The 24,563-nt window shown below is 56.9% G+C and overlaps 6 protein-coding genes across 6 annotated transcripts; 3 read left to right on the forward strand and 3 right to left on the reverse strand.

Moving 5' to 3' along the window:
• The first annotated feature begins 3,518 nt into the window (after positions 1-3,518).
• On the forward strand, positions 3,519-8,252 carry F5144DRAFT_35263 (uncharacterized protein). The gene is made up of 2 exons (XM_066784309.1): positions 3,519-6,655; positions 6,717-8,252. The coding sequence occupies exons 1-2, from the start codon at positions 3,756-3,758 to the stop codon at positions 8,083-8,085; spliced, it is 4,269 nt and encodes a 1,422-aa protein (XP_066648423.1). The 5' UTR covers positions 3,519-3,755; the 3' UTR covers positions 8,086-8,252.
• A 1,588-nt stretch (positions 8,253-9,840) lies between these two features.
• Positions 9,841-11,094, reverse strand: F5144DRAFT_543224 (Cys/Met metabolism PLP-dependent enzyme-domain-containing protein; the record flags this gene model as incomplete). Its single annotated transcript, XM_066787229.1, has 1 exon — positions 9,841-11,094. The coding sequence occupies one exon, from the start codon at positions 11,092-11,094 to the stop codon at positions 9,841-9,843; it is 1,254 nt and encodes a 417-aa protein (XP_066648424.1).
• Positions 11,095-12,800: 1,706 nt separating this feature from the next.
• On the forward strand, positions 12,801-14,462 carry F5144DRAFT_597620 (uncharacterized protein; the record flags this gene model as incomplete). The annotated part of the gene is made up of 2 exons (XM_066790884.1): positions 12,801-12,869; positions 12,933-14,462. The coding sequence occupies 2 exons, from the start codon at positions 12,801-12,803 to the stop codon at positions 14,460-14,462; spliced, it is 1,599 nt and encodes a 532-aa protein (XP_066648425.1).
• Positions 14,463-15,060: 598 nt separating this feature from the next.
• F5144DRAFT_501902 (Brix domain-containing protein) lies at positions 15,061-16,535 on the reverse strand. Its single transcript, XM_066786401.1, has 5 exons — positions 16,410-16,535; positions 16,238-16,346; positions 16,101-16,173; positions 15,781-16,030; positions 15,061-15,698 (listed from the first exon to the last, which is right to left on the reverse strand). The coding sequence occupies exons 1-5, from the start codon at positions 16,421-16,423 to the stop codon at positions 15,107-15,109; spliced, it is 1,038 nt and encodes a 345-aa protein (XP_066648426.1). The 5' UTR covers positions 16,424-16,535; the 3' UTR covers positions 15,061-15,106.
• Positions 16,536-17,629: 1,094 nt separating this feature from the next.
• F5144DRAFT_636564 (uncharacterized protein) lies at positions 17,630-20,338 on the forward strand (the record flags this gene model as incomplete). The annotated part of the gene is made up of 5 exons (XM_066792635.1): positions 17,630-19,155; positions 19,220-19,339; positions 19,435-19,758; positions 19,816-20,041; positions 20,087-20,338. 5 exons carry the CDS (start codon positions 17,630-17,632, stop codon positions 20,336-20,338), a joined length of 2,448 nt encoding a protein of 815 aa, XP_066648427.1.
• Positions 20,339-20,565: 227 nt separating this feature from the next.
• F5144DRAFT_608153 (major facilitator superfamily domain-containing protein) lies at positions 20,566-22,482 on the reverse strand (the record flags this gene model as incomplete). Its single annotated transcript, XM_066791578.1, has 4 exons — positions 22,249-22,482; positions 22,114-22,193; positions 21,082-22,063; positions 20,566-20,856 (listed from the first exon to the last, which is right to left on the reverse strand). Exons 1-4 carry the CDS (start codon positions 22,417-22,419, stop codon positions 20,566-20,568), a joined length of 1,524 nt encoding a protein of 507 aa, XP_066648428.1. The 5' UTR covers positions 22,420-22,482.
• Positions 22,483-24,563: the final 2,081 nt, after the last annotated feature.

Genomic DNA, 24,563 nt, shown 5'->3' on the forward strand with positions numbered 1-24,563 from the left:
TATGATGCTTTGTCTCAGCAGCTGTCTCTGCAGATGGCGATCGACAACCCAATGATGTCAACAAAGCCTAGTCTATCGTTCGACAGCCGCAAAGCCCGATCAACGCGTCACGAGTGGCAGCAGAACATGGAGTGCGCCTGTAACTTGTACGCAGGTGACTAGCTTTTGGGCGATGGTCGGGATGCACCGGCAAAACATAAGGTGGTGGATTTATCCGGCGACTAACTACTTGTTCAGGGGAAGTAAACAAAGAGTAACTACGCGCTCGAGGGCCCCGAGGACTTTGCTTCCGGTGGCTTTGCACCATGCCAACCTCAAATGACGACAGGGTGCCTCTCGACTCTTGCTGTCGGTCAACGCGCTTGAGGTATTCGTTAATGCCGCAAAGCCCTTGTTAAAGAGTTGGCCATGGTCTTGCGCGCGTTATAACCGGACAGGCAGACTTTTCTCGTGGCGTTGGACGGAGATACCAGCGACGCCTGAGCCCAAAGTGGCGTCGTGACCGACTGAGACATTCGGAACATATGCAGGTATGTACTTCGTCTCTTTTCTTCTGGCCCTTCCGTCAGTGGTTCGACACGCACATAGAGCGACCGCCACTTGTCTCAGCTTCCCGCTTTTCGACCCCAACTCAGGGCAGAGTGGAGGCGGTGAGGCGACACCACAGACGGCTCGATGCCGTGATGGTGATACACGGCAAGTGAAGTGATGCAGTCCCGACCCGAGACTTGTGTGAGGAGACTGGTGCACGCGTTGCGTCTACGTAAGCTCTGTGCAGAGGCGGCGGACCTCCCCACACCGTGCCGGAGACTTTGCAGCCGGCCTGGGACCAGGTTGGATTGGGTGACGTCCTCGCACATGGGCAAGAGAAGAAGGTTAGACCAATATATGGCACGGAAAGGTGCCTATTGGAGCAGGGCGTAGGGGGGTGGGCGCGTTAGCCGGCGTTTCCTAGCTCCCGTGTTTTTGGCGACGGCGCCGGTGAATTGGCCTAACGGTCTTGAAGGTTAGCAATTGTACATAACTAACTATTCGTAGAGAGAAGACTGATGAACTCTTGCTACCTAGTTAACTAGCGCTCGTGGGGCTAGGACGCGGCGCCTGACACGGGGACTCCCCTGACACGCTTGCTTGACAGGCTAGCAGTGATCTTCCTGTTGTCGTTGTTGACCTTGGTCCAAGCCAAATGCGGCGCCTGCCAGCACATCGCCGACATCGCGCAGTAGGTTCGCGTCAGGGAGCGAGCGAAGCTGCCCGGCGAGGCTGGTTAGCTACCTCTCCACGCTGCAATGCCGTGCCGCCGGCTCTCACGTCCATCACAGAACGGAGGCGCGCGCTTTGATGCTACCCGCCGTCTATTTTCCTTTGGGCACCAAGGCGAACCAGCTCATTGTAGCGGCGTTTCAAAAGCCGCCCCGCTGGCCACACTTGTTGGCTAGTTCTGCCGAGCTACTGGAGCTACTGTAGGTACGGAAGACAGACGGTGGATTGCGTCGTGATTCTCTTTCGAGAAGATGCCTAGCCTGAACTCGGCTAGAATATCCGTTTCCGTGCCGGCATTCCGAACCAGTTCGCCGAGCCCCGAGCCCGTGTTGTCGGATTTGACTTCTTGTTTGATCTGCGTCCACACTGCGGGTGCCATCTCTTGTTTGACGATTGCAATCTGTATGTACGGTGTACTGTATGCACTGCAATACCGATCTGTACATTTTGCGTCATCCCCCGCATTGAAAAGTCATCGACAAGCGTGGAGAAAAGCCGCATTCGGTCTGGCAGAGCTGTGCGGTTGCCACGTCGCCATGAGCAAAAAATAAAAAAACACTTCAGCCGTTTTTCCCTCTGTTTACCTTGCGCCTTGCGGGCTGCCATGCCATGAGAGGTGGAGCGTGATGCACGAGCCCGAGCTCAGCTCGACTAGCATCTTGACTTGGCATTGGGTCCGTTGATGGAAAGGGAAAGGGCCGTCTCTCCGCGGAAACGGGCCTCGCGGGCATCTGGTGTTTTTCCTCTCCACGTTTGCTGACCGACCGACGAGATGCCCTGTCTGTCCTTAGCTCGTTTGGAAGGAGATCTTTTTGACTCTCGGGACTGGATGGCAGGGGTTTCTGAAGGTTTAGGGGATTTTCTGAGACTTTTTCTTGGAGTATTGCGGCCCGCGCAGCCTGAGATGGTGCAGATGGTGCAGATGTTCGCGTTAAAAGGCAGCGAGTGGCGTTCAAGGCTGGCGAACGATAGCTGGGTGCCCTGAGGCGCCGTGTTGCTTCTGCGACGATAGCCTAACCCCTGGCGGCCAGCGTTTTTTTAGCGCATCCTCCAACGCAAGGAACACCCATACTCACCGCCCGAGAACCCCCCCTCCTCGAGCCCCCCATCTGAGGCCCCGTGCTGCCCGGCGTGGCCGCTGTTCCACCAACCCCGCCCCGCCCCGAGCCCCCAATTCCGATCCCAAATCGCGTGTTCGTCCCGATCCCAGGATTTCTCGGTTCTTTCCAAGCGGACAACCACCACTGGGCAACTCGCGAGCCCGCATATTCCCCTCCCGGTCTTTTCCTCTGCTGCATGCATCCCCAGGCCACATTGCCACCCCGGTCCTTGTGTGTATGTACTGTGTATGTACTTCGTCTGGATTATGTACGTGCACTTATTAGTGTAGCTTACCACAATCTGCAGAAACCAGCACTCGGGCTCTCAGCCCCCAATGGCGCCCATTCGCTCAGGGGGTTCCAAGGTTGTTGTCGGTGGTCACTCTGTAACACCCCAGACGGTCTCTCCGTAATCAACCGCCTTGGGGATCGACGACATCGACTGCCTACAAGGGACGTGCGAGGAAAGGGATCGCGCTAGCGCCCGCACTGCCGCACACCGATGCGCCAAAGGACTGGCCCTCGTCGTCTCATTCAAAATTTCCATCACAGCAAAAGCTCAACTTCGCGCTGTCCACCTGCCAAGCCAGCAAGGTGCGAAGGCGCGACCGCCAAAGATCTCCACCGGAGCACTCGGCGAGTCATCAAAAGCTGAACAAAACTCGGCAGGGGTGAAGGGGGGACATTCGGTCGCTCTTGACTTTTTTTCTTGACTTTCTTGGATTCGATCACTAACCACCTGCACCTACCTTCCTAATAACCTTCGTGTTGCCTGCACGCCCGCCCCGATCCCAAACCCGTCGTCCCCACGTTTCTTTCGTTGATCCCGAGGCCCTTCGTTCCAGCTTCCCTTTCTTGCGCCAGTTCTCCCTCGACCAACAGGGGTTTTCCTGTCTTTTGTTCTTCATGCTCTGCATACCGGCGTCATCATCGACCCGTTCATAATTCTTATTTTATTATTAGTCCGCCAAGGAAGGAATCTGTTCCAGATATTTGTACCGAGCAGAGTGTGTGGACCAAAACCACCCCAGCATCCAGTGTCCAGCGTCGCAGTCACGGAGGGGAAAATTCCCTGATCGCTTGATTGCCCGCTTGCCAACAGTCAATCCTCCCGCCCGGCTGAAGCGGCAGGAACCAGCAGAGCTCACACCCCAAGCAGCACATCAACATCCCTGTCATCGTTCCGCTGGAGCTGGAGCTGCTGTGCTGACGCTCGCGCGGCTCCCAATCTGCGCCGCCGTGCGCCCAACCGGGCCACCTCTTTGGTTACCGGCTGCCGACAGCGAGGACGAACCAGCGAACCAGTGAGGACCACGACCGACCCCGACGGCAGCTGTACATAGTATTGTGCAAGAGCCTCGTTTGGGTTTCGATTGCGGGTTGTGCCATGAGATGAGTGGTCCAGGTGCTGCGGTGGCCTCATGGGCTGTCGAGTCCAGAACATCATTGCCCTTTCATGTTTCGCACTCTTCGCCGGATTTGTTAGCTGCTCATGGCTCCGCCGGCCGTGCCCTGCCCAAACCCCCGCCTTCTTCCCGCCTTGATACCGCCCCGGTCGATCGCTCCCCCGGTTTCAAGAGCCTGCCGCCACTCCCAGGCCTGGCTTCTTTCGACATCCCTTCTTTCGACCTGGTAGGCGAGTTCGAGAAGACCTTCAGTTTCACCACCACCACCCCCATCCCCACCACGACGACAAAAACCACGACTGAGAACATCTCTCTCCGGCCCGCCACGGCGATAGACAGGGCGCCCCAGATCGGATACGAAAACGACAACGCAATCGTGGATAGGACCACTGCCGGTGGGACGGTGGTGGACGGCCACGTTCGCAACAGGAGCAAATCAATGGTCGACCGGCCCATCTCGTGGCTTCCCGGCTCAAAATCGGCCCCGAACGTCCGTACCACCCACGAGCATCAAGAGCACCGCCCCAAGAGGCTGGCCAAGCAGAATGTAGCCGGGCCAACGGTGAGCACAACGGCGGTGAAGTCCCCGGAAAGATCCCGGCCCGTTGAGTCGTTTGCCGACTTTGCCAAACGGTCTTGGATATCCAAGTCAAGATCTCCCTCTCCGCCCGGCAGGCTCGAGAAACTGCGAGGTACCGGTCGCGCCTTCTCCGCCGAGACACCCGGCACGAAGACGACACAGGGCATGCAGGCGGGAGCTGACGCCGCGAGTGCACCGACCGGCAAGAGGAGCGCCTTCAACCGCGCCAGTCTCTATCTGACGAGGTTGAAACAGAAGCCTCAGAACGTCTTCTCTAGGAACTCGACTTCCGTTGCCCCCAAGACTTCCCTCGCGAAGAGCGAATCATCGAGCGACTCCGAGTGCAGTACCCCCCCAGTGTCAACTCCGAACAGTCGCCCGAGCTCTCCAACCATTGCGAAGAATGCTTCTTACAACAGCATTAACTCGGCCACATCTTCCCAGCGAAGCCCCTCCGTCGACTCCGAATTGGACACCGACACAGCGACGGCGAGCAGCGCTTCCGAAAACACCTCGCAGTCCACCGTCGACACGACTGTAACGATGCCGCACCCCACGTCGCGAGACCCGCTCTGGGCGACCTACCGGACCCTCGACATCGAATTCTCCAAGTTCGCCGGAAAGGGCTCGACAGCAGGGCGGATGAGCGTAGTTCGGTCCATTCTGGTCCCGTTCCTACGGAGCACGGCATACCACCCGTCCAATTCGAACCGATCCATCTTGACGGCCGAAGACGTCGACCGCAGAGCGACCATCTTGAACAAGTGGTGGAATGGCCTTTTGGCCATGCTGATCGGCACAAACTCGAGGCTACCGGCTGGCCTCGGTCAGGGCATTGCCTCTCTCGGCATTCACTTTCCAGTTCTGCAGCCCGTGGCCGGCGTGGACCGGCCTATTTTGTTGGAGGCGACCACCATGATCATGATGCGCCCCGAATGGAGGGCGTGTACGAGCCAATTCCAACCCCTGGTCGAGCGCTGCTCCCGGGAGAAGGTCCGGCGTAGGTCAGGAACCCAGTCGACCGTGACGACCGACCCTGATTCGCTCCTTGCCGAGTCGGCTGAGCACAATGTCCGCACCATGTTTGTCACCAACCTCACCACCCAGATGGCGCTGGTCGTCGAGAAGCTGTCACTGCGGCACGCTCCGCTCAGCCTGGTCAACTGGTGTGGCAAGGCCTGTGCCTATGCCTTCTTTTTCGTACCGGGCGTCTCCGACGTGCTTGTCCGACTCTGGGGGTTGAAAGCAGACCTGCTGCGCAGGGTGGCGGACGAGTTCGATCTGCCGAGGAGAAGCAATGGCGAGAGCGACGACATTGTAGCCCTGTTTCCATCACACATGCACAACCTGGGCTGGTCGTCGGTCAAGTCGCTTGGGGACAAGCTGCGGGTGGCTGCGAAGCTCCCGCTGCTGCTTGCCAAGATCCACTGGCACGGCCCCTGGATGTCGAGGTGGCGAGGCGGGGATACGGACCTGGTATTCATCTTCTGCAAGTACTTTTACAGTCTTGCCATGGAGTTCATGCCGGAGGGACTCCCGTTGGTCGAAAAGGCACGAGCTCCGGCGTTCGTGCTGGTTCATGCTCAGCTGTTGTCCATTTTGGACAGCACCATTCACCGCCAGGCCTCCCTCGATGCCCTGCTCGGGCCACCGCTCTCTGACACTCTGCATGGCGCCGACGCCTCGCTGACGGCACCCCAACTCCCGAGCAACCTGCTCAAGGGGATGGATGAGAATCGGCTGGTCGTCCTGCTGAAGGACATGCTGGCTGAGGACTCGTTTAGCGAGGCTCCGGAGATCAAGCACACGTTCGCAGAGGCTTTTGTTGCAGTCGCAAAGGCCGCCACCAAGCGGACGCCGCGTTTCGAACACGCGTCTTGCTTCATGCTGTGTGATTTCCTTGAGGAAACACTTATCGCACTTGACGCGTTTCAAACCACGGTGAACACGAGTTTCGCGACGTCTCCGGCCGCGGCGAATGCGCGGTCCGATTATTTCGGGCCGCCCAGCCCTACCAAAGCAGTCAACTACATCGACTGGTCTTTCTGGTTTGACGTTGGCAAGATGATCATGGATTGTAACAACACCATGTCGGAGATCCGCATTTTGTCTTTCATCTTCGCGATTTGGGATGCTATCGTCGCGGACCCTGCCCGCAAGGAAGCCGTCTGCCTGGACTGGCTGCTGTCCGAGGAAGTCTTTTCAAAGTTCTTCAACCACTGGTGCCCAATGGTCCGTGCCTATTACATGCGCTTGCTTTGCTGGCGCATCTGCAGGGACTCGGGCAGCTCCAACGAGGTTGACGTGTAAGCAGACCCCCTTTCATCACTTAACCGGATGTTTTTATGCTGACGAGGGGTGAAACAGAAAAATCTTCCTCGTTGTATTTCAGCGGCTGAAGACGGTTTGGTCGCATTATCTCTGGCTGAAGCAAGACGCTGAGGCCAAGGGACGTGTGCACCCGTCGACAGCCCCGACGTATCCTGCACCGGGTAAGCGATTTTTGATCATCCGGACCGAGGTCCAACCGCCTCAACAGCCCTTGCGCCTGGGATTCGACTCTTCGAGTGCTTTCCCGTCTCTGGACTCCCCGTTCGATTACTATGCTCCCATCGCGAGCAATGGCGACGGTGACGGTGTGCCGGCCAACGGTAAGGCGGAGAACATGTCGTTCAAGAAGAGGTGGTCGCTACTCGGCAAGGTGCTTCCGTTCGGTGCGTCTCAGGACAGCCCAACCACAGAGACGCCGAAGCGTACCTGGGAGGAGGAGTTGGAGCAGGCCCGCCGGGACACGGCTGCGTCCCGGCTAGCAGGCCGCGGGAGGCAACTGAACCCCCCCCAGTCGCTAGGCCCGCCGACTCCGCCGAAGCAAAGATCCTCGACTGCCGCCACGCCCTCGTCTGAGTCGTACTCGTCCACCGGATCCGCCCCGACTTTTGATGCCCCGACATTCGTCTTCCGCTTCACCCTGACATGGCAGACGGGCCCTAACGGTGCGCCCATGCCGTGCCCGCCCAGCCGCGACCGCGTCATCACCCGGCCTCGGCTGCCCGCGCCCGCTCAGGCTCGGGTCAGCATTCGCTCGGGAGGGCCTAGCGGAGGCGATGCGAACCACGGTGCCGCGGTCTTCCGCAGCGAGAGCCCGCCTCCCATCGCCGCCGGTCTCCCACCCGTGACGCGGAGGGTCAGCGGGCTCTTGCAGACGGGATTGATCAGCGAGGCCCGGAACGCTAGGCCTCTCAGCATGGTGGACGACGGATTCCGCACCCGGTCGCTCACGAGGGACACGGAGAAGCGGCTGTCGTTGAGCATCAACATCACGCCTCTTCGCATGTTCGATGACGAGAAGGGCGGCGAGGAGAGGTCAGAGATTCAGGCTTCGGCCAGGACATCCAGTTTCACAGGTTATGAATTGGATCGCGGCCGTTTCGACTTGGGCGGCGGCAGCCCCGGATATGTACCGCCCCCGGCCGTCCGCGCTGAACGGCCAACCGGCGTGTTTTCTTCGGGTGCCGTCTATGCCGGGCGGGCACTCGCGGAATGGAGCTTGGTGGTCAACGAGTGCAACAGCTTTGTCGACCGCCGGCGCGACGAGGGCATCCTGGGCTTGAGCGACGTTGAGGTGCCGACACTGAGTGTCGATGGCCTTGGTATGCGCGCGCGCGTGGTTAGTCCGGCGGTCGAGAGGCGTATATTTTTCCTGCCGGATTCGATTCACATTCCACGCCAATCTTGACTGGGGAATCTGGAATGGACGTTTGAAAACGATCTATGCCACAATCCATTCACTACCCACCCACCACCTACCACCCGTTGCACGCGGGTTTCATATGTCGACCCTTCGATTCACCGCACACGACACGGATGATTGGACGGGAGACAACATCTTTTTTTCTATCTTTTGCATCTGCATCTGCTACATCTACAGCGATTTTACTCATTCCTTCAGCATGGCTGGACAGCATTTTTACACAACTTTGGGACGACCAAAAGGTCATATCTACATTCACATCATCACACGTATATAACCGCCATTTTGCCATTTTTGCACACATCAAGGCGTTCAATGCATGGTCTGGTTTCGCCACGGGGTTGGCTTGGGGGTTTTTGGGGGAATTCTTAGAATGGAAAGGTTTTGGTTCGGGATACTTTTACCTTGGGCAATGACAATACTTAATGAGTTGTTGATTGGTTTCCGGGCTTTCTACTTCTACCTGTTTGTCTGGTACGGCTTGGGTTTTCGGTTTTCGATTTCAAAAAGGGAAGATGGGAGGCGCATCCCTGGCGGGGCTGTTGCCTCTGCCTTGTTGTTTTCAAGTCCGTTCTCGTGGGGGTTATACCCAGCAGCAGTTAATTGGAAAGAAACCGGTGTTTTCCCTTTTCGAAAAAGGAGGAACGGAAGGGTTAGCTTGATGGACAGCAGAATTACTCGGCGACAGCCGTTGGGAAGTGTCACATTATTACGGAATACTCCCTCACGTGCCTGTTGACAATGGGAATGGTGATTGTCTTGGGGATTTTCATGGCTTGCTGATCTGCCCTTCATCGTGCCATGCCATGCCGATTGTGTAAGCGCTAGCCCTGCCTTGGGACCGCAACCATCATCGCGTGATGGGCTCTTGTCGGCGTTAGTTACTAACTAAGCCAACCACCGCCAGTCCGGCCGTGTCTCAAATCTGGCTCGGATCGTCAGGAGCCCCGGCTTTTCGTTGTGTATGCACATGCCCGGTCATTGTGCCTGACATCTGACATTAACTAAAAGTCAATCAATCTGAAAACGGCAGACTTGCTGCAAGGGGAAGAGAAGGCAGGTAGCATCCATCGGGGGGCATAGGCATGCACAGGCAAAAGCACGCAAGGCACCAAGGCCGCTGTTCCTACCGCATCAGGAAGGTGGAGACGCGAAATGGTGCGAGGTGTGAGTGTTGGCCGGCCGGCCGCCTTGCCGTTTTCGGCGGCTCCGGAGGTCCCGGGAGGGCCGGACCAGTTGGGATAGTGTTTCCGGGCTTGGGACTTACTTTACTAGTTAACTGCACTATTGCGGGCTCTGGCTGTCTTCGGTTGGGAGTGTGGCGAATACAGAATGCCGGGTTAGTTCGTCTCCTTCTACTTTGTTTGAGCCGTCTCGGGGTCGTGCCAATCGGCTTGTGTCAGAAAGAGGAATGTTTTACTCGGAACTCTTCTATGTATTTTCATGAAAGAATCGTAGGCATGAATAGCTATGCACCACCCAAGCCCGTCCGTCGTCATGTCGTACCAAGCCATAGAGTCCTCTATGTTCCCATTGGGGACCTACATCGCAGGACCCCTTATACATGCATGATGCAAAGATGCAAAAATGCGGCGCGGAGCCTTTCTAACCGGGGCCCCAACCAAGCATAAAAAGAAAAAAAGAGCGCCATGCCGTCTATCGCTGGCGGGTTATGACCTCGCCATAGCAAAAGATAAAGGTAAAGGAAAGAGAACGCCGCATAAACTTTTTCTCTACCGCTTAATGCCCATTGGACCCGTTAACGCCATTCCCATTCTGGGTCTCAGCGACGGCGCGCTCCAAGGCCTGGAGCACGTCCTTCTTGAGGTCCTCGGCGTCCTCGACACCGCAGCTCATGCGGACGAGGTCGTCGAAGACGCCGACCGCCTCGCGCTGGTCGCGCGGGATGCCGGCATGGGTCATGCTGCTGGGCACCTCGCACAGCGACTCGACGCCGCCCAGGGACTCGGCGAGCGTGAAGATCTTGGTCAGCTGGCAGAAGCGCTCGGCCGCCGCGTGCCCGCCGCGGATGCGGAACGAGAGCATGCCGCCGCCCATGGCGTTGCGGTGCTGCTTCTTGGCGATGGCCCGGTGCGGGTGCGAGTCGAGCCCCGGGTAGTTGACCGCGATAACGTGCGGGCTGGCCTCGAGCGCGTGCGCGACCGCCGTGGCGTTAGTGGTGGCCTCGCGCGCCCGCAGGTGCAGCGTCTTGGCGCCGCGATGCGCCAGCCACGAGTCGAACGCCGACGGGACGGCGCCCAGGGCGTTCTGGAGGAACGACAACCGCTTGTGCAGGTCGTCGCTATTGAAGGCGGCCACGCCCATGACCACGTCGCTGTGTCCATTGATGTACTTGGTGACACTGTGCATCACGATGTCGGCGCCGTGATCCAGCGGGTTTTGAATGTAGGGGCTCAGGAAGGTGTTGTCCACCACCACCATGATGCCATGTTCATGCGCCTGGGTCACGACAGCGCGAATGTCGACGAGGCGCAGGGTCGGGTTGCTCGGGGTCTCGATCCACACCAGCTTGGTCGACTCGGTGATGTGGTCTCGAATGTCGACCTCGATCTCGGGCGTAAAGGTGACCTTCACACCGTGGGCCTTGGCGACCTGGGTGAAGTAACGGTGGGTGCCGCCGTAGACGTCCGAAACAGAGATGACGTGCGAGCCGGCAGCCAGGGACTGCAGGATAACGGTGGTCGCAGCGCTACCGGAGGAGAAAGCGAGGGCATACTTGGCATGCTCGAGGGCAGCCACCATATTCTCGAAGTTGTTCCGGTTGGGGTTGCTGCTGCGGCTGTATTCGAACTCGCCCACAGGCTTGCCGACGGCCGATTGGGCGAACGTGGTCGACAAAGAGATGGACTCGATCACGGCGCCCGTCGCGGGGTCGTGCGGCGACCCCGCATGCACGGCGAGCGTGCCGAAGCCATGGACCGGCGACGGGGCGCGCGGCGGCGTTGTGATGGGTTGATCGGTATGAGCCGTCATGGCTCAAACGTGGGTTATCCGTAAAGGGTATGCGTGTACGACAAGGTCTAAGGGACGGCGACGTCTCTGTTTGGTCAATTGCTCGATCGTGGGCGTCTTTGCGGCGCTGGGGAACGTGGGAAACGTGGGGGTCTGGATCACAGAAGTATTTTATAGGGCCGTGGAGGGGTTGTGTGATTTGGCCCGAGAATGGTGCAATGCAATGCCGCAATTCGTTGACGCCTTCTCTCTCGCTTTCTCGTTTTAATTTTTTTTTCTCCTTTGTCCCCGCTCTTCCACAACGGCGCGCCCTTGCGTGTTAAATATCTTTCTCGCGCCCTTCGTTGTGGATTCGGTTCATGAATGCCGAGTCCACTCCGGCTCGGCTGCCCCCCTGGTTCGATAAACTTCGGATGGCGAGTGCTGTTGGCTGATTGCTCAGCCGGATTTCAAATCGGCGACGAAAATGTCGGCTCTGCGAAGAAGCAGCGCCGCCGGGTGTGTCAGGCGCAGAATCGCAGGTAACTATTACCTACTTTGATACATTCCAACTGGGCAGATTCCGTCATGCCGGACTTGGCACCTTACCGTCTTTTTCGGAAGAGCGTCGCTAAGTCCCATCTAGGAAGCTGAGCGTAAAGCCCTGCGAGACCGGTCCGGAAGCCATGTGTCTCCCGCAGGAGGTGGAAAATCGCCGATACAGCGCGGGGACATCAGACTCGGGTGTAATCACAGGCGGATGCCAACCGAGGTGGAACGGGAGAGCCGCAACAAGCCGCGCGGGCACGAAGTACAATGGGAGAGTGGTACAGACCATCCCAGCCACCACACGGCGGATCTGGAGACCAATGATCTGAATTCGAGAACGGATTCGAAGCCGAGCAGCGTCGCATTCCGAGACACCGGGTTTTGCGGGGTGGAAGGGATGACAAACTCGGTCTTGGGCCTAAAAATAGGGAAAATTATGGATGACGGGCAATCCGACGGAGGAACTCATTGTCGTTTGTGGGACAGGTTTGACGAAGCATCTGGATACAAGATGGGTAAGCAACAATCTGGTAGGTTCCTGTGTAAGGCATCGTTCAATCGCAGAAGGGCAGTTTGCTTCGCTGCACAGCGGCATAGTCATGCAAGGCAGGTACGAATACCTAGGTAAGTAAAGGAAGTGGTAGTCCGGACTCCACAATGGGATGGGAAGCACTCGGCCCGGTCCTCGATTAACGGCTACCGATGCTTTTGCATAACACCCCATCCATCAGATGAACCCCTTCTCGATGTAAAAAAAAAAAATCGTTCGAACTCTACCGCAGCAGTAAACATGTGACGCGTTCACACTAAACCCCAATTTCAGACCCCTGCCATTCCCACGATGTCCTTACCCACTCTGGTGACCCCACCGCAAAGGGCATCCCCGCCATTGGCTGCCTCGTCTGGGACGCCTGTGGCTGTGTCGTCACCACCGCAAACCGCCAATCAACAGTGACATTCTCTGTCCCGTCACGACCACAACTTCTCTTCTCCTTCGCTCCCGGTAACGTCGAGATCAGTGACAATCAATTGGGCCTCTTGAATCGTGTGTCTTAGTATGGAAAGGGGCGAGCCGCGAGTGCCGGCACAGAAGGCCGCAGAGTAACAGAGGAGGAGCAAAAAAGCCAACCACAGAGGACCAAACGCACTCGACAACACTCGATTCCTCAGCCGCTAGCAGATCACTAAGCAGCGATAGCATGCCACCGCGCCGCTCTCACAAAAAGTCCCGGTCCGGCTGCCGGCGGTGCAAGTCGCGCAAGATCAAGGTGAATTGAGATGGAGACATCTATTAGCAGTTCGAATTAAGCGACTGACAATGTGTGCAACAGTGCGATGAGATCCATCCGCGATGCGGCAACTGCGTGAAGCATGGCGTCCCGTGCGACTTTGAACATCCCGAGGTCCTGGCCGAGCTCCAGACCGCTGCCGCCACAGAATCACCGTCGACGCCTGCCTCAACCGTAAACTTCGGATCCCCGATCTCTCGATATGCATCCGTTATACCCGGAGCTTCCGCCATTGCTGCGCCGTTATGCCGAGCCCCGTCGACCCCGGCCGTTTCTCAAACCACACCGCCGGGCCACCGGTTGCTCGAGCTAAGACTAATGCACCAATACACGGCCATGACATGCAAGACATTCACATTTACCGCGCCGGTGACGGAGGATATTTGGAAGATCACGGTGCCGAACCTCGCCTTCTCTGGGTCCCAGCATCTGGCGGACGCCATACTCGCCGTTGCTGCGCTCCACCTCCGAAGTATGGTGCCGAACGACAAGGAATTGGTACGCGCATCGCACGCTTATATGGCGGCCTCGCTTGCCGAATACAGCGCGGCCCTTACGAAAGGTATCGACCACAACAACGCCGAGTCCCTATTCCTAACCTCAGCCCTCATCGCGTTTCAGTCTACGGCTACTAGGGTGTTCATGAAGGATGAGGTCATGGTCGGCGCGGGGGATGGCGCTGGCTCCAGCGCCAGCCGGCAGCGAAATCAGCCGTCCGGGTGCTATTCCATCCCTTTCTCGTGGTTTCACTCCTTCCAGGGGGTCAAGGCGATCACAGCTGCCTCGTGGCAGTACCTCCGTGTAAGCCCTATAGCAACGCAAGTCATCAACTCCCAAGCTGTCCTCCAACTTGATTTCACCGCTGGACCCAAAACCTTCTTCGGGCACTTACTCGAGGGCATGGACGAGGAACTCGCTGCTATGGATGATGCCTCCTCGACAACGCCCCGCGCCACACCCAAAACTGCCCCGACATCGCCTACCTCCCACAATTACCAGCCGCCAGACACACCCTCGGCGGCGGCCGAACTCGTCAACTCAACGCGGCAAGCTTACCAACACGCCGTGGCCGTTCTTAACTGGGCGCACAAGATTCCGCATAAGGGCGCGCCGCTCGCCTTCCCGGCCACCGTCTCCCGGCGTTTCATCGAACTCCTTGAAGAGCGGCGGCCCCGCGCGCTCGCCATCCTCGCCTGCTTCTTCGCTCTGCTCAAGTCGATGGACTCGATCTGGTGGCTTCAGGGCATGGCACGGCGCGAGGTCTTGGGCGTGGTCTCGCTGTTCAACAGCGATTTCTTCGGTGCTGACGCCTACCGCACCTGGTGGCCGCACCTCGAGTGGGCGATGCGCATCGCCCTGTACGAACATCCCAGTGGCGGAGACAACAGCGAGCCAATACCGGCCGACATCTGGGGCGCGGATTGGTACGCTGAGGAGCGCGCGCTAGAGGAAGGGCTGGACCACCACGGCGGCTATGTCAGGCATATCGAGCTGCTGAGCCAGATGAGCAGTGCCATGCAGAGCATCCCCGCCGTGCCGGAGTTTGTGCCGGTTATGGGGAATCAGGGGTGACAGCGGGGGAGGGAAAGGGACGAGAGAGAAATGAGGAGCGGTGATTAAGAGCCCTCAGCTGGGTCCTATCACATCGCCTGCTTGCTCGGCAGCCTTCAGCTAGGCGTGTTAAGGCCCGGCATAGCGCCAAAGTCAAACGCAGATAAGGAAGCGCGGATATCGGCCGCGACGATACAAACGGAGAGAGACGGGCGGGGATGCGACACCGGCCGTGGCCAAGCACCCGGACCTACGCAACGGGCGAGCCGGGTTCAAGGGGGATCCCCGTCTGCCAAAGGGGGTTTGAAGCCCCATAGAGGGTATTTAGGTAGCACAGATGGTTACATTATCCCACCACTAGAGGCGGCATCGACCCCTCGGAGGGACTAACCGGTCGGAGGTACAGCTGCGACAGCAACAGACGCAAGCAAAGGTTGAGGTGTACATACGGTATATTATACCCATATATAAAAAACCACAAACAATAAATGACGCCGTTTTCCATCCACGACCTGCTTGAATCAGGGCCCCCCATCCAAACGCCTGCCTGCCTGCCCCAAGAGCAAAAAAAAGCATAGCATCACCACCACTACTACTGCTACCACCCCCACCACCCCCACCACCACCACACTACCGCACCATCATACCACCCCCCCTCACTCAATCTACGCAGCGACTTTCCTCTTCCGCCTCGGCTGCTGCTCCTCCTCCACGACCGTCGCCTCCTCATCCGCCGCGGCCGGCCCCTCATCGTCATCCAGAAGGTGGGGGTCCCGCTCGCGCTTGAGGCCCTTCATCTTGCGGGTCTGCAGCTCGCTGAGGTCGAGCTTGCCCGTGTGGATGCGGCCGATCTTGTCGCCCATGATGTCGGTGGAGACGTTCTTCTTGGTGCGCTCCTCGCCGGTGCGCGCGCGCCGCATGGCCTCCTTGCCCAGCGCCTCGTCGGGCTCCTGGCTGCGGCCCAGCCGGAAGTCCATGCGCGGGCCGTGCTCCTCCAGCTCCACGCGGGGCAGCTTCTGGCCCGACCGCTGCGTCCGCACCGTGTACACGCGCAGCCGGAGGACTGGTCGGGCGGCGATGTCGCTGTCGTTGTTGTTGTTGTTGTTGTTGTTATCTGAGGCGGTGGTGGGCTCGTCGGCGGTGACGACGACGCAGTACCGCAGCCCTTCGACGTCGATCTTGTCCGAGACCTCGCCGCGGAAGAAGTCGGTGAGCATGGACTTGGCCATGGTGAAGGCGTTGGGGACGGGGGATTCACTGTGGGGGTCGGCACGTGTTAGTGTGCCGATACGGACTGAGAAAAGGAAGCGGAAAGGGTGGAGGGGGACTGGGGGCGTACAAGGCTGTCCCGGCAAACACCATCAGCGGCCGCGTGCCGACGGGCACCTTTTCGGTCTTGAACTGGGCTATGCTCCGGAAGGTCTCGCCGTCAAGGTAGAACTCGAGCATGTCGAAGATCTTGTAGTCGAAGGTGCGGGTGAAGGTGATGCTGTGCGGGCGCTTCTTGCTGCTGCTGCCGAACAGGAGCAGGCTGCAGTCGTTCTTTTCCGAGAAGAAGGCTAGCGAGCTGGCATCTTCAAAGGGGTGGACTATGGTAAAGAGGAATCGTCAGCGACTCGTTTCTTTGGTTGGTCGGTCAATTGGAGTGGCGGCGCATACTGGGATTCTTCTTCTGAAAGCGCTTGGCGTTGTCCTGCCTCAACGCATACAGGTCGGCGAGGGCATCTTGGATCTGTGAGGTTCGGGGGTTAGCGCACTACCAACTTCTGATATCGAAACGGTATATAGTAACCTACAATCTGGCTGCAGGAAGTGCCGCGAAGGAAGAGGGCCGACTTGGGGTTCTCGACGGCCTTGGGCGCCCGCTTCTCGAGAGCCCGCTTGGAGCGAGCATTCCGGGGTTTTCTGTTTAGGTTGAGGTTAGGATTTGGGCGTGATGGTTTTAATGTGGATAACAACAAGACTTACATTTGGCGCAGCATCTTTGCGAAAAATGTCACAACGAGGATTGACAATTGGCAGTTTCCAACGCGACAAGACAGACAATATAAGCAAGTATCGTCGATGGGATGCGCAGTGCCGCGCAAGAAAATCAGGACGGGACATTATCGATAAGAAAAGCTAATGTGGGGCAGCCCACTGAGCCCTGAAGAAGGATACAGTGGCGTAGGCTATTTTTAGTTAGTATATGTGGAGATGGAATTGTGGCGGTTTGTGGCGTTATGTCCACGATATAAGGCTTATTGGTGGGGCCCGTAGAACTTAGGAAAAACAAGCAAGTTTATCAGTGTGGTTTTCAGCCCCCACCTATCCGCCATCCTGGTGCCTTCCAACCCGCTCACCAGCCACAACCACAGCCTCCACTCACTTGACAGCGAAGACAACATCAAACGATATATTAAGAAAGGAATTACAGAGATACTGCTTGTGATGTGTAGCTCTCGATGGGTAACTATAAGTTTATACTTGCAGTCTGCAACATTGCGAGGTTGAAACCAGGATGTTCTCTTTGTTTACTTTCTAGCGCCACCCCCTTTCTCCTTTTCCCCTTTCCCCTTTCCCCTTTCCCCTTTCCCCTTCCCCCTTTCCCCTTCCCCCTTCCCCCTTTCCCCCTTCTCTCTACTTTGGAAAACATACCAGCGTGCCTTTACCTATACCCACGTCATTGCGATTCGTGTTTTTTCCTTGCCTTTTACAATCGTACTTCTGCTGCCCAGGCGAAGTCCTCGTCCGCACCACCGTAACGAACTTGATTTGTGTTGCTGTGGACACCTTATTTACACATTCATAGTCGGGCTCTCTCCAATCCTGCAGTGGTGGATGGCTGGCGTATGTTTTATGATCAAGCCACTCTGTGTATTCCGGGGTCCTTACAGCTTTGTGACTGTGTGTTTGCCGGTGATAGCTGCCATGCACAGCTGCAAGAATGGCAGCCGCAGTACCAGCAATTGGGGAAGCCACGGCTGCGATCCTACCTACCTATCTACCTTGGATTCCTGGCCCCGACTTCTCGCTGCAACATAAGCCATACAACCCATCTTTGTTACTTAGAGACGAGTCTGAAGCAAGCCCGCAGCCGTCTTCCGCTAGAATTTCCAGCATCATTTCTCTCTCCTTATCTCGGCATTCGTTCCCTCACTCGACCCCCATCCACATCACAAGTCAGCCCTCCATCAGATCTTTTCAGAATGGAGAAATCCAAGGATCAAGCCGGTGAGGCGTCTGGACCCAGCTCCGAGAGTACTCGCAAGTCGCAAATCGCCGCGCTGGTGGAGGCTCACAAAAAGCTGGTCGATGAGGCTCCGATCGAAGAAGATTATGAGCTCCTGGGGGCAACGGCCATGATGCTCAAAGCGATTCAGAGCAGATTTGTAGCTAAAGTTGTCCCCAATAGCTCTGACAACCAACAAGCTCCTCCCATGGCAGACGCCGGCGCTGCTTTTCAAGAACTCGCTGCGAAGTTTGGCGAGTTGCAAAGCATGGTCGAGTCCAGTGCCATTGCTATTGGAATGAAAGGGGATGTTCTCATTCATGCGGCGAAGATGCTTCGGGGGGCTGCCACGGCGCTCGGCGAACTGCAGAACATGATGACCTCGAGTGCCGATGCTACGTCAAGCCGGGGGGGGATTCCCAATTCCGCGGCTGGGACTGCCGCGGCCCAACGCGAAGCCACCGCAGCAACTGCTCTAATGTATCTGCAGTCTCTTTACGAAGACTCCCTCGATACTACCGAGAAGATCCTCAAGAATGCTGACGACCTCCTCGAGACTGCCGAAGGCCAATCTGAAACCAGCACAGCCCCTCCCCCGAGGAGGTTGGAGCCTATCAAGGAAGACCCCCTCGAGGAGGCCGAAGACTTCCTCGAGACTGCCGAAGGCCAATCTGAAACCAGCACAGCCCCTCTCCCGAGGAGGTTGGAGCCTATCGAGGAAGAACCCCTCGAGGAGGCCGAAGCCCAAGCCGAAAGTACCTCAATCAATCCTTCGATGGAGTTGCAGCATGTTGACGACAACGCCCCAGAAGCTGCTGAGTCCCAACCGGAGATGGCAGCGGAAAATAGGTCGGGCGAGCTCGCGCTGTCAAAAAAAGACAAGAAAAGAGCGAAGAATAAGGAGAAAAAAGAGAGGAAGAAAGCAAGGAAGGCCGAAGAAGAGGAGATCCCCCCTGCTCTGGATATCACAGCCACGGAGACCACGGCCACGGAGATCAACGCCAGCCCATTGGCTTTGTTGCCTAGAAGCAGTAACCCCAACTATGAGGCCGAGGTCCGGGGCCGTCCGGACGACTTAAACTCCTGGGTGGCGGCGGACCTTGCGCGATGCAAACATTTGGGCGATCTGAACAAGCTGTGTATTGTGTGCGACAAGAAGGCAGAGAAATGCTGCCCTAACTGCAACGAGTCTGCTTGTTACTGTTCAAGGGAGTGCCATGTTCTCGACTTCCCCATCCACACGAAGGTCTGCTCCGACTTTGCCGGCCCTGCGGCTGACGACAAAAGACCGAGTTCCCAGCATTACCGTGTGCTCTTTTTCCCGGCCTTCAGAACCAAGCCCGAGATCTGCTGGGCGGCTTACCGCGGGATATCTCTGAACGAGGGGTGGTTTGAGATTGAACATGAGGATATCACGCAGTTTTACAACCTGATTGGAGTCCAAATTCCAGAGAGGGGCGAGGGCCAAAAGTTTGTCGAGTTCGCACAAGTTCTCGAGGGACGGTTAGTTTATGCGCCACTCGAGCCAACAGTTGAAGAAGATACAGGGCACTGACATCAAACGTAGGCCTGTCGGGCACTTGTTTGTGGCGACGACCTTCGTTGCCTCCAAGAGCGCACCCGACATCCAGGACCCCAGAGTCCTCAACCAGAGTATCAACGCGCTGACCAAGCCTGGCTATTTGCGGTGCGTCCTTTTTTCCCGAAGAAAGAATCCCTTCCTTGCTTCCATGTCTGAAGGCCCCTTAAGGTAGCTGACACTTGATGCCCACCTCACGCCAGCCCCTGGTTTGGTCCTGTCATGGTTACCGCCGACGACAACTCTTGCTTCCCGGGCATACCGGCCCACCCCCTGGTCAAGGACATCACCCCGCGGGATGTCCACAGCATTACCCGATTACTCGAGCGTTGCGATGGCTTTTGCATTGACAATCCCAAGCTCTACCTTGGCAAGACCATCACTGGATTATTGATCAACAATCCATTCGACGGAACCACCAACGTGATGGGCATGGGGAACGACTTGCACCAGGCCGTCGTCCCGCTTGCGCCCTTGGATTACCCTGATAGCCCGGTCGCATTAGCCTTCTTCCTGGGCCTGAGCTGGTATGTGCGATCCGCGGTACTACCTAGCCCGAGGCAAAACTGACAGGTCTCTGATAGGTACATCCGGCGGTGTTTACAGACGAGGGACGGGCCTGATAAATCGGGGGACTGGAACAGCGGGAGGTTACGTTATGTGAGCTACGTCTTCGGGACGAGGGCCCCCAAAGAAGGCGCCCACGAAGGCGGTGACCAATCCAACACGAACCTCCTCCGACCCGAACCTGCCTTGGGTCGTGCGGGCTTCCCTCCGACCGTCATTCTCCTCCACGGGTCCGGCAAACCGGTCGAGCCGATGCACCTGTCCGCTTTCAACGACTTCTTTGATTAGGTTTTCAAGGAGAAAAAGGAAGCCTCGAGAGACAACTTTTACAAGTTCTGGCCCCGGTACAAACGATCTCAGGGCTCTCAGTTTGAGCGCGTGCCGTCGCCTTACAAGTGGGAGACAGATATGGTTGATAGGCTGGGCGTCGACAACCCGGCCCTCCTCAGGAACTTTGTCAGGAATAGGATTGGGGATATCTGGCCTCAAATTGAGGCGGATCAGGGGTTTTCGCAGTTGCCAGGTGTTCGGCGAGGATGAGAAGGGTAACGAGCTGTGGGATGGTTAAGCGGGTGACTTAGGTATTATTCCGACTATGATATTGAGATAGTTTAGCGGTCCCTCTAACATCTCCGTATGAGATGTGAGGCAGCGAAGTAACAAAACTTTTAGGTTGCCTTGACAAGACGAAGAGCGAACTAATTGTGTCCTTTATACCGTAAACTACCTTATCCCTTATCACAAGCCTCATACAGCCCTAGCCCCTTTCATTGCCTGTCCACCTGGCCCCTCGGCAAGGGCGGGATCCAACACACGGCAGCGTACACCACCAAATGCACCACCCCAATCACCCAAAACCCCTGGGCATAGCCCGTCCCGCCCTCCATAAACCGAAACACCACCGCGAACAACACCCCCCCAAGATTCCCCGCCGCCCCCGTCAGCCCCGCCAGCACCCCGTTCGCCCGCGGATGCACATGCGGCAGCAGACTGAAATTCGCCCCGTTCCCGGCCTCCAACAACACCGCCACCGCCGTCACCAGCCCAAACACCACCCCCTCCCCGCCCGCATACGCATCCGATGAACCCAACCCCCTTTCTGTCGACCTCCTCGAATCCACCACCCCGACAACCACCATCCCCACCCCCGCCCCCAACCCACACACCACAACCCACCCCTTCCTCCACCACAACCCCGCCATAGAAGAAGAAGAAGAAGAAGAAGAAGAAGAAGAAGAAGAACAAGAAGAAGAACAGAAATACCCATACCCCAAATCACTAACCACCCCGCCCACCGGCCGCGCCACGAAATTCAGAAACCCGAACAGCGCCGCCCAGTTGGCGGCGGTGGTTTGGGAGAGGGTGGGGAAGCGCTGGGTGTAGTAGGCGGCGAGGATGTTGGTCAGGGCGAGCTCGGCGCCGAAGGTGCAGAGGTAGGTGAGGGTGTGGAAGGCGGTTTGGGGGGTGAGGGTTGTGAGGAGGAGGGTGGGAAGGGTGGGGGGGTGGATTGTGGTGGGTGGTGGTGGTTGTGGTGGGTTGGGGGGTGGGGGGATGGTGATGATGGGGGGGAGGGGGAAGGAGTTGGTGTTGTGGTTGAGAGGGATGTGGAGGGTGATGGTGATGATGGAGGTTTTGTCGTGGTTAGGGGATGGCGGGCGGGCGGTAGTGGGTTTTGGGTCGGGGGTGATGGGGCGGTCGGTGATTAGGCCGGGGACGTCGACGATGATGCTGGCTTTTTCGGCGTAGGTGGTGGCGGTGTCGTAATCTGACGGGGAGCCTTGGTCGTAGGTATCCATTTGGTCGAGGTAGGGTTGGGCGTGTCGTTGACGGTCGGCCCACTTGCCTGTCGGGGTGTCCGGACAGAGAACGATGAGAGCAACGGCCGTGGTAATGACCATGGCGAGTGGGATAATGAAGGTGAGCCGCCAGGCTTGGCTGGGTATATACCCAACAGCTACCAGCCCGTCATAAACTGCTGGCATGATAAAGTAAGTGATGCCACCGCCAGCGCTGCCGAAGCCGCCTGTGAGGGCATTGGCGGTTCCCACGATATTCTTGTCGAAGAAGCCTGTTGACCAAACCTGGCAAGGAATGAAGGAACCCCCGAGGATGCCAATGAAGAAGCGGCTCACATAGAGGCCGCTGGCATTATGTACTAGGGGGGCTAGACCAAGCGGGATAGACGCTACGAGAAGCAGGCCGCCAAAGACTTTGCGGGGGCCGAACTGGTCGCACAAGGGGCCGGCGACAAGACGAACAAGAAGTCTAAGATTGTGAGGGACACTCACGGAAACCGTCGGGGGGCTACTACTTACGTCGCGCACAATGAGACAATGTTCGAGTTGGCAACCTCGGTCGATGACAGGTGAAGATCATTTTTGATGGTATGGGTCAACTATCCAGACTGTCAGATTCTCCACAACGCCATCTAAGGACCTGAAACGGCGCACCAGAGGCGGAAAGGTGTACCAGGCCCAAAAGGCAATCATGAACCCGAACCAGGAGAAGAAGAACACGCGCCCGTAGAGGTCCACCGGGTTGAAGAAAGGTATTGACCGGGCCTTGAGGGTGATCGGGTTGACGTTTGGAGGGCTGTACAGGTGCGAGAACTTGAAGCCCATGGTGACGGTCCTGCTCAAAGTAGAGCTAAGGACTGCTAGGTAGGTTCTAGTGGACAGCCAAGTTACAGCATCAAAGGACCGGCATCAATTGTTATAGACAAGCCATACCACCTGGTATCTACAGAAAAGCGTCGACCCTGCCCAGGGTGCCGCCGCCTCGATCGACTCTAAAACCGCCTGCTTATCTCCGACTTTGTGTTACCGGCATGGGAGCAGTGAGAATAGGATACTGTCAGGCCGCGGAGACATGCTATTCTGATGCCCGCAGAGTGCAACAATGGGATGCTGGCTGTGTGTGCAATGGGGCCAGGACCCCAAGCTTGACTGGCCTCTAGCTCCTCGCTGTTGATCGCAGATAAGGAGCAGCAGGGATATACGGGCCGGGCGGGAAACCCGCGGCGAGATAGCGCTCCCGCTACCTCGGAGATGCACAATTGCCGTGACCGAGAGGAGCCGTGGGCCTTGTACGGATGTGGTGCTCTGGACGAAGTGACCAGTAGGTTGCTCATCGCTGACTTGCTATTCCACGGTATAATCAGCAACCAGTCCCACCTGCAGACATCTCGATCAAGCTTGTCAACTTCCCGAAGTGTTGTTGTGATGGTAGCTGTGGTGTCGTAACCATGGGGTTAGCTAGAATACCATTAGCAACAGCCCTAAAAGTACCTAGGAGCTTAGCTGAGTTATAGTAATGAGATGCGTTTGACATGGCGCTAACATTGATACTGGTAGCGCATCGTGGACCTGCTGGAGATGGGCCAGTCGGAAACTGGGGGATGCGATGGCCGATGGTAGGTGGTATGCATCCTTATCTCTGGCGACCAGGCCTGAAACTCCCAAGTTCGTAACCCGTTCGGCCCGGCCCACAGGATGGATGGTTATCTGACTCCTCCACATTGGCCTCGACCAGTCGAAATAAAAATCCAATAGCCCTTTTCAGCCCCCCCTTGATAAGGAAAATAGGGCACTGCCGCACTGGGCAACGCTCCAAAGGATCGATATTTCGAAGCATGGACATGGAAATCCTGCTGATATTCAAGGCGGTCGACCATTGGGGTCTCGTGATTGAAACCTAGATTTTGAGGCAACATTCTTGGCTTGAGAATGACTTGCAAAAGATGCAAGCAAGAAGATGGTGTGGTGTGTGTTGTCGGTGGAAGTTGAGGGTTGGGACTTGGCGAATGCTTGTTTGCTTGGCTCGGGAAGACTGGCACCCACCTCTCAGTGCCTGGCACTCTCTGGCCAAAAAAAGACGAACTCCAAATGGAGGTGCCCCAGGGCCTTCGGCCGCGGGGGAGGAACGGAGGCCCAAAGGCTTCTTTTTATTTAACTCGGTTTCTTTTCTTTTATTTATTTTGTTTTGTTTTCTTTCCCTCTTCTTTCCTTTTTTCTTTTTCTTTTTTTTCTTTTTTTTCTTTTCTTTTATTTATTTTGTTTTGTTTTCTTTCCCTCTTCTTTCCTTTTTTTTTTTTTCTTTTTTTTCTTTTTTTTTCTTTTCTTTTTTTTCTTTTCTTTTTTTTTTCTTTTTTTTCTTTTCTTTTTTTACTTTTCTTTTTTTTTTTTTCAATCAATTCTTTCTCTTTTCTTAATTCTTGCTCCCCTTTCGAGTTCGGCTTTTTGTGGCCAGAGTGTGCCTGGGCACCTGTGAACGTGAAGAGAACCCCCACGAACTGAGAACGTGCTCTCGCTCCCCCGCAAAGTCCCCAAACACAACTGCCTCTTTTCAATCTGCCGCCGGCCATATCAAAACGGGTACGGTCCGCACCTGCTCCAATTCTCCTTTCTCCATCTTTAACTCGGACGACGACATTCCAGATCTCAGATTGGCGATCCTGGGCACTCCAAATCGTGCATACCGCGGAGTTACGCCAAGAACGCGCGGCTCGGTTCAGGGAACGGAGGCTGATTTACATTACATTGCATCCCACCTGTTGCAACCTCGAGAGCGTGCGGCCTCCCTTCGGATCCTTTTTCAGCCAGTCTCGAGATGATTCCACAACCTCTGCAATTCCAATGGTGCAACTTCTCCATGATTCCCACCCTCTCAGCGAACGATTTTATCCCTGCACTACGATGACATCCACAACCACTTGTCGCACCCGGTCGCTCTCGATGCCGGTTCGTGCCGTGGCTCATTTCTCCGA

Source organism: Chaetomium tenue (genome assembly GCF_020726465.1).
Source record: "Chaetomium tenue strain MPI-SDFR-AT-0079 chromosome Unknown F5144scaffold_1, whole genome shotgun sequence".
Taxonomy (NCBI): Eukaryota; Fungi; Ascomycota; class Sordariomycetes; order Sordariales; family Chaetomiaceae; genus Chaetomium; species Chaetomium tenue.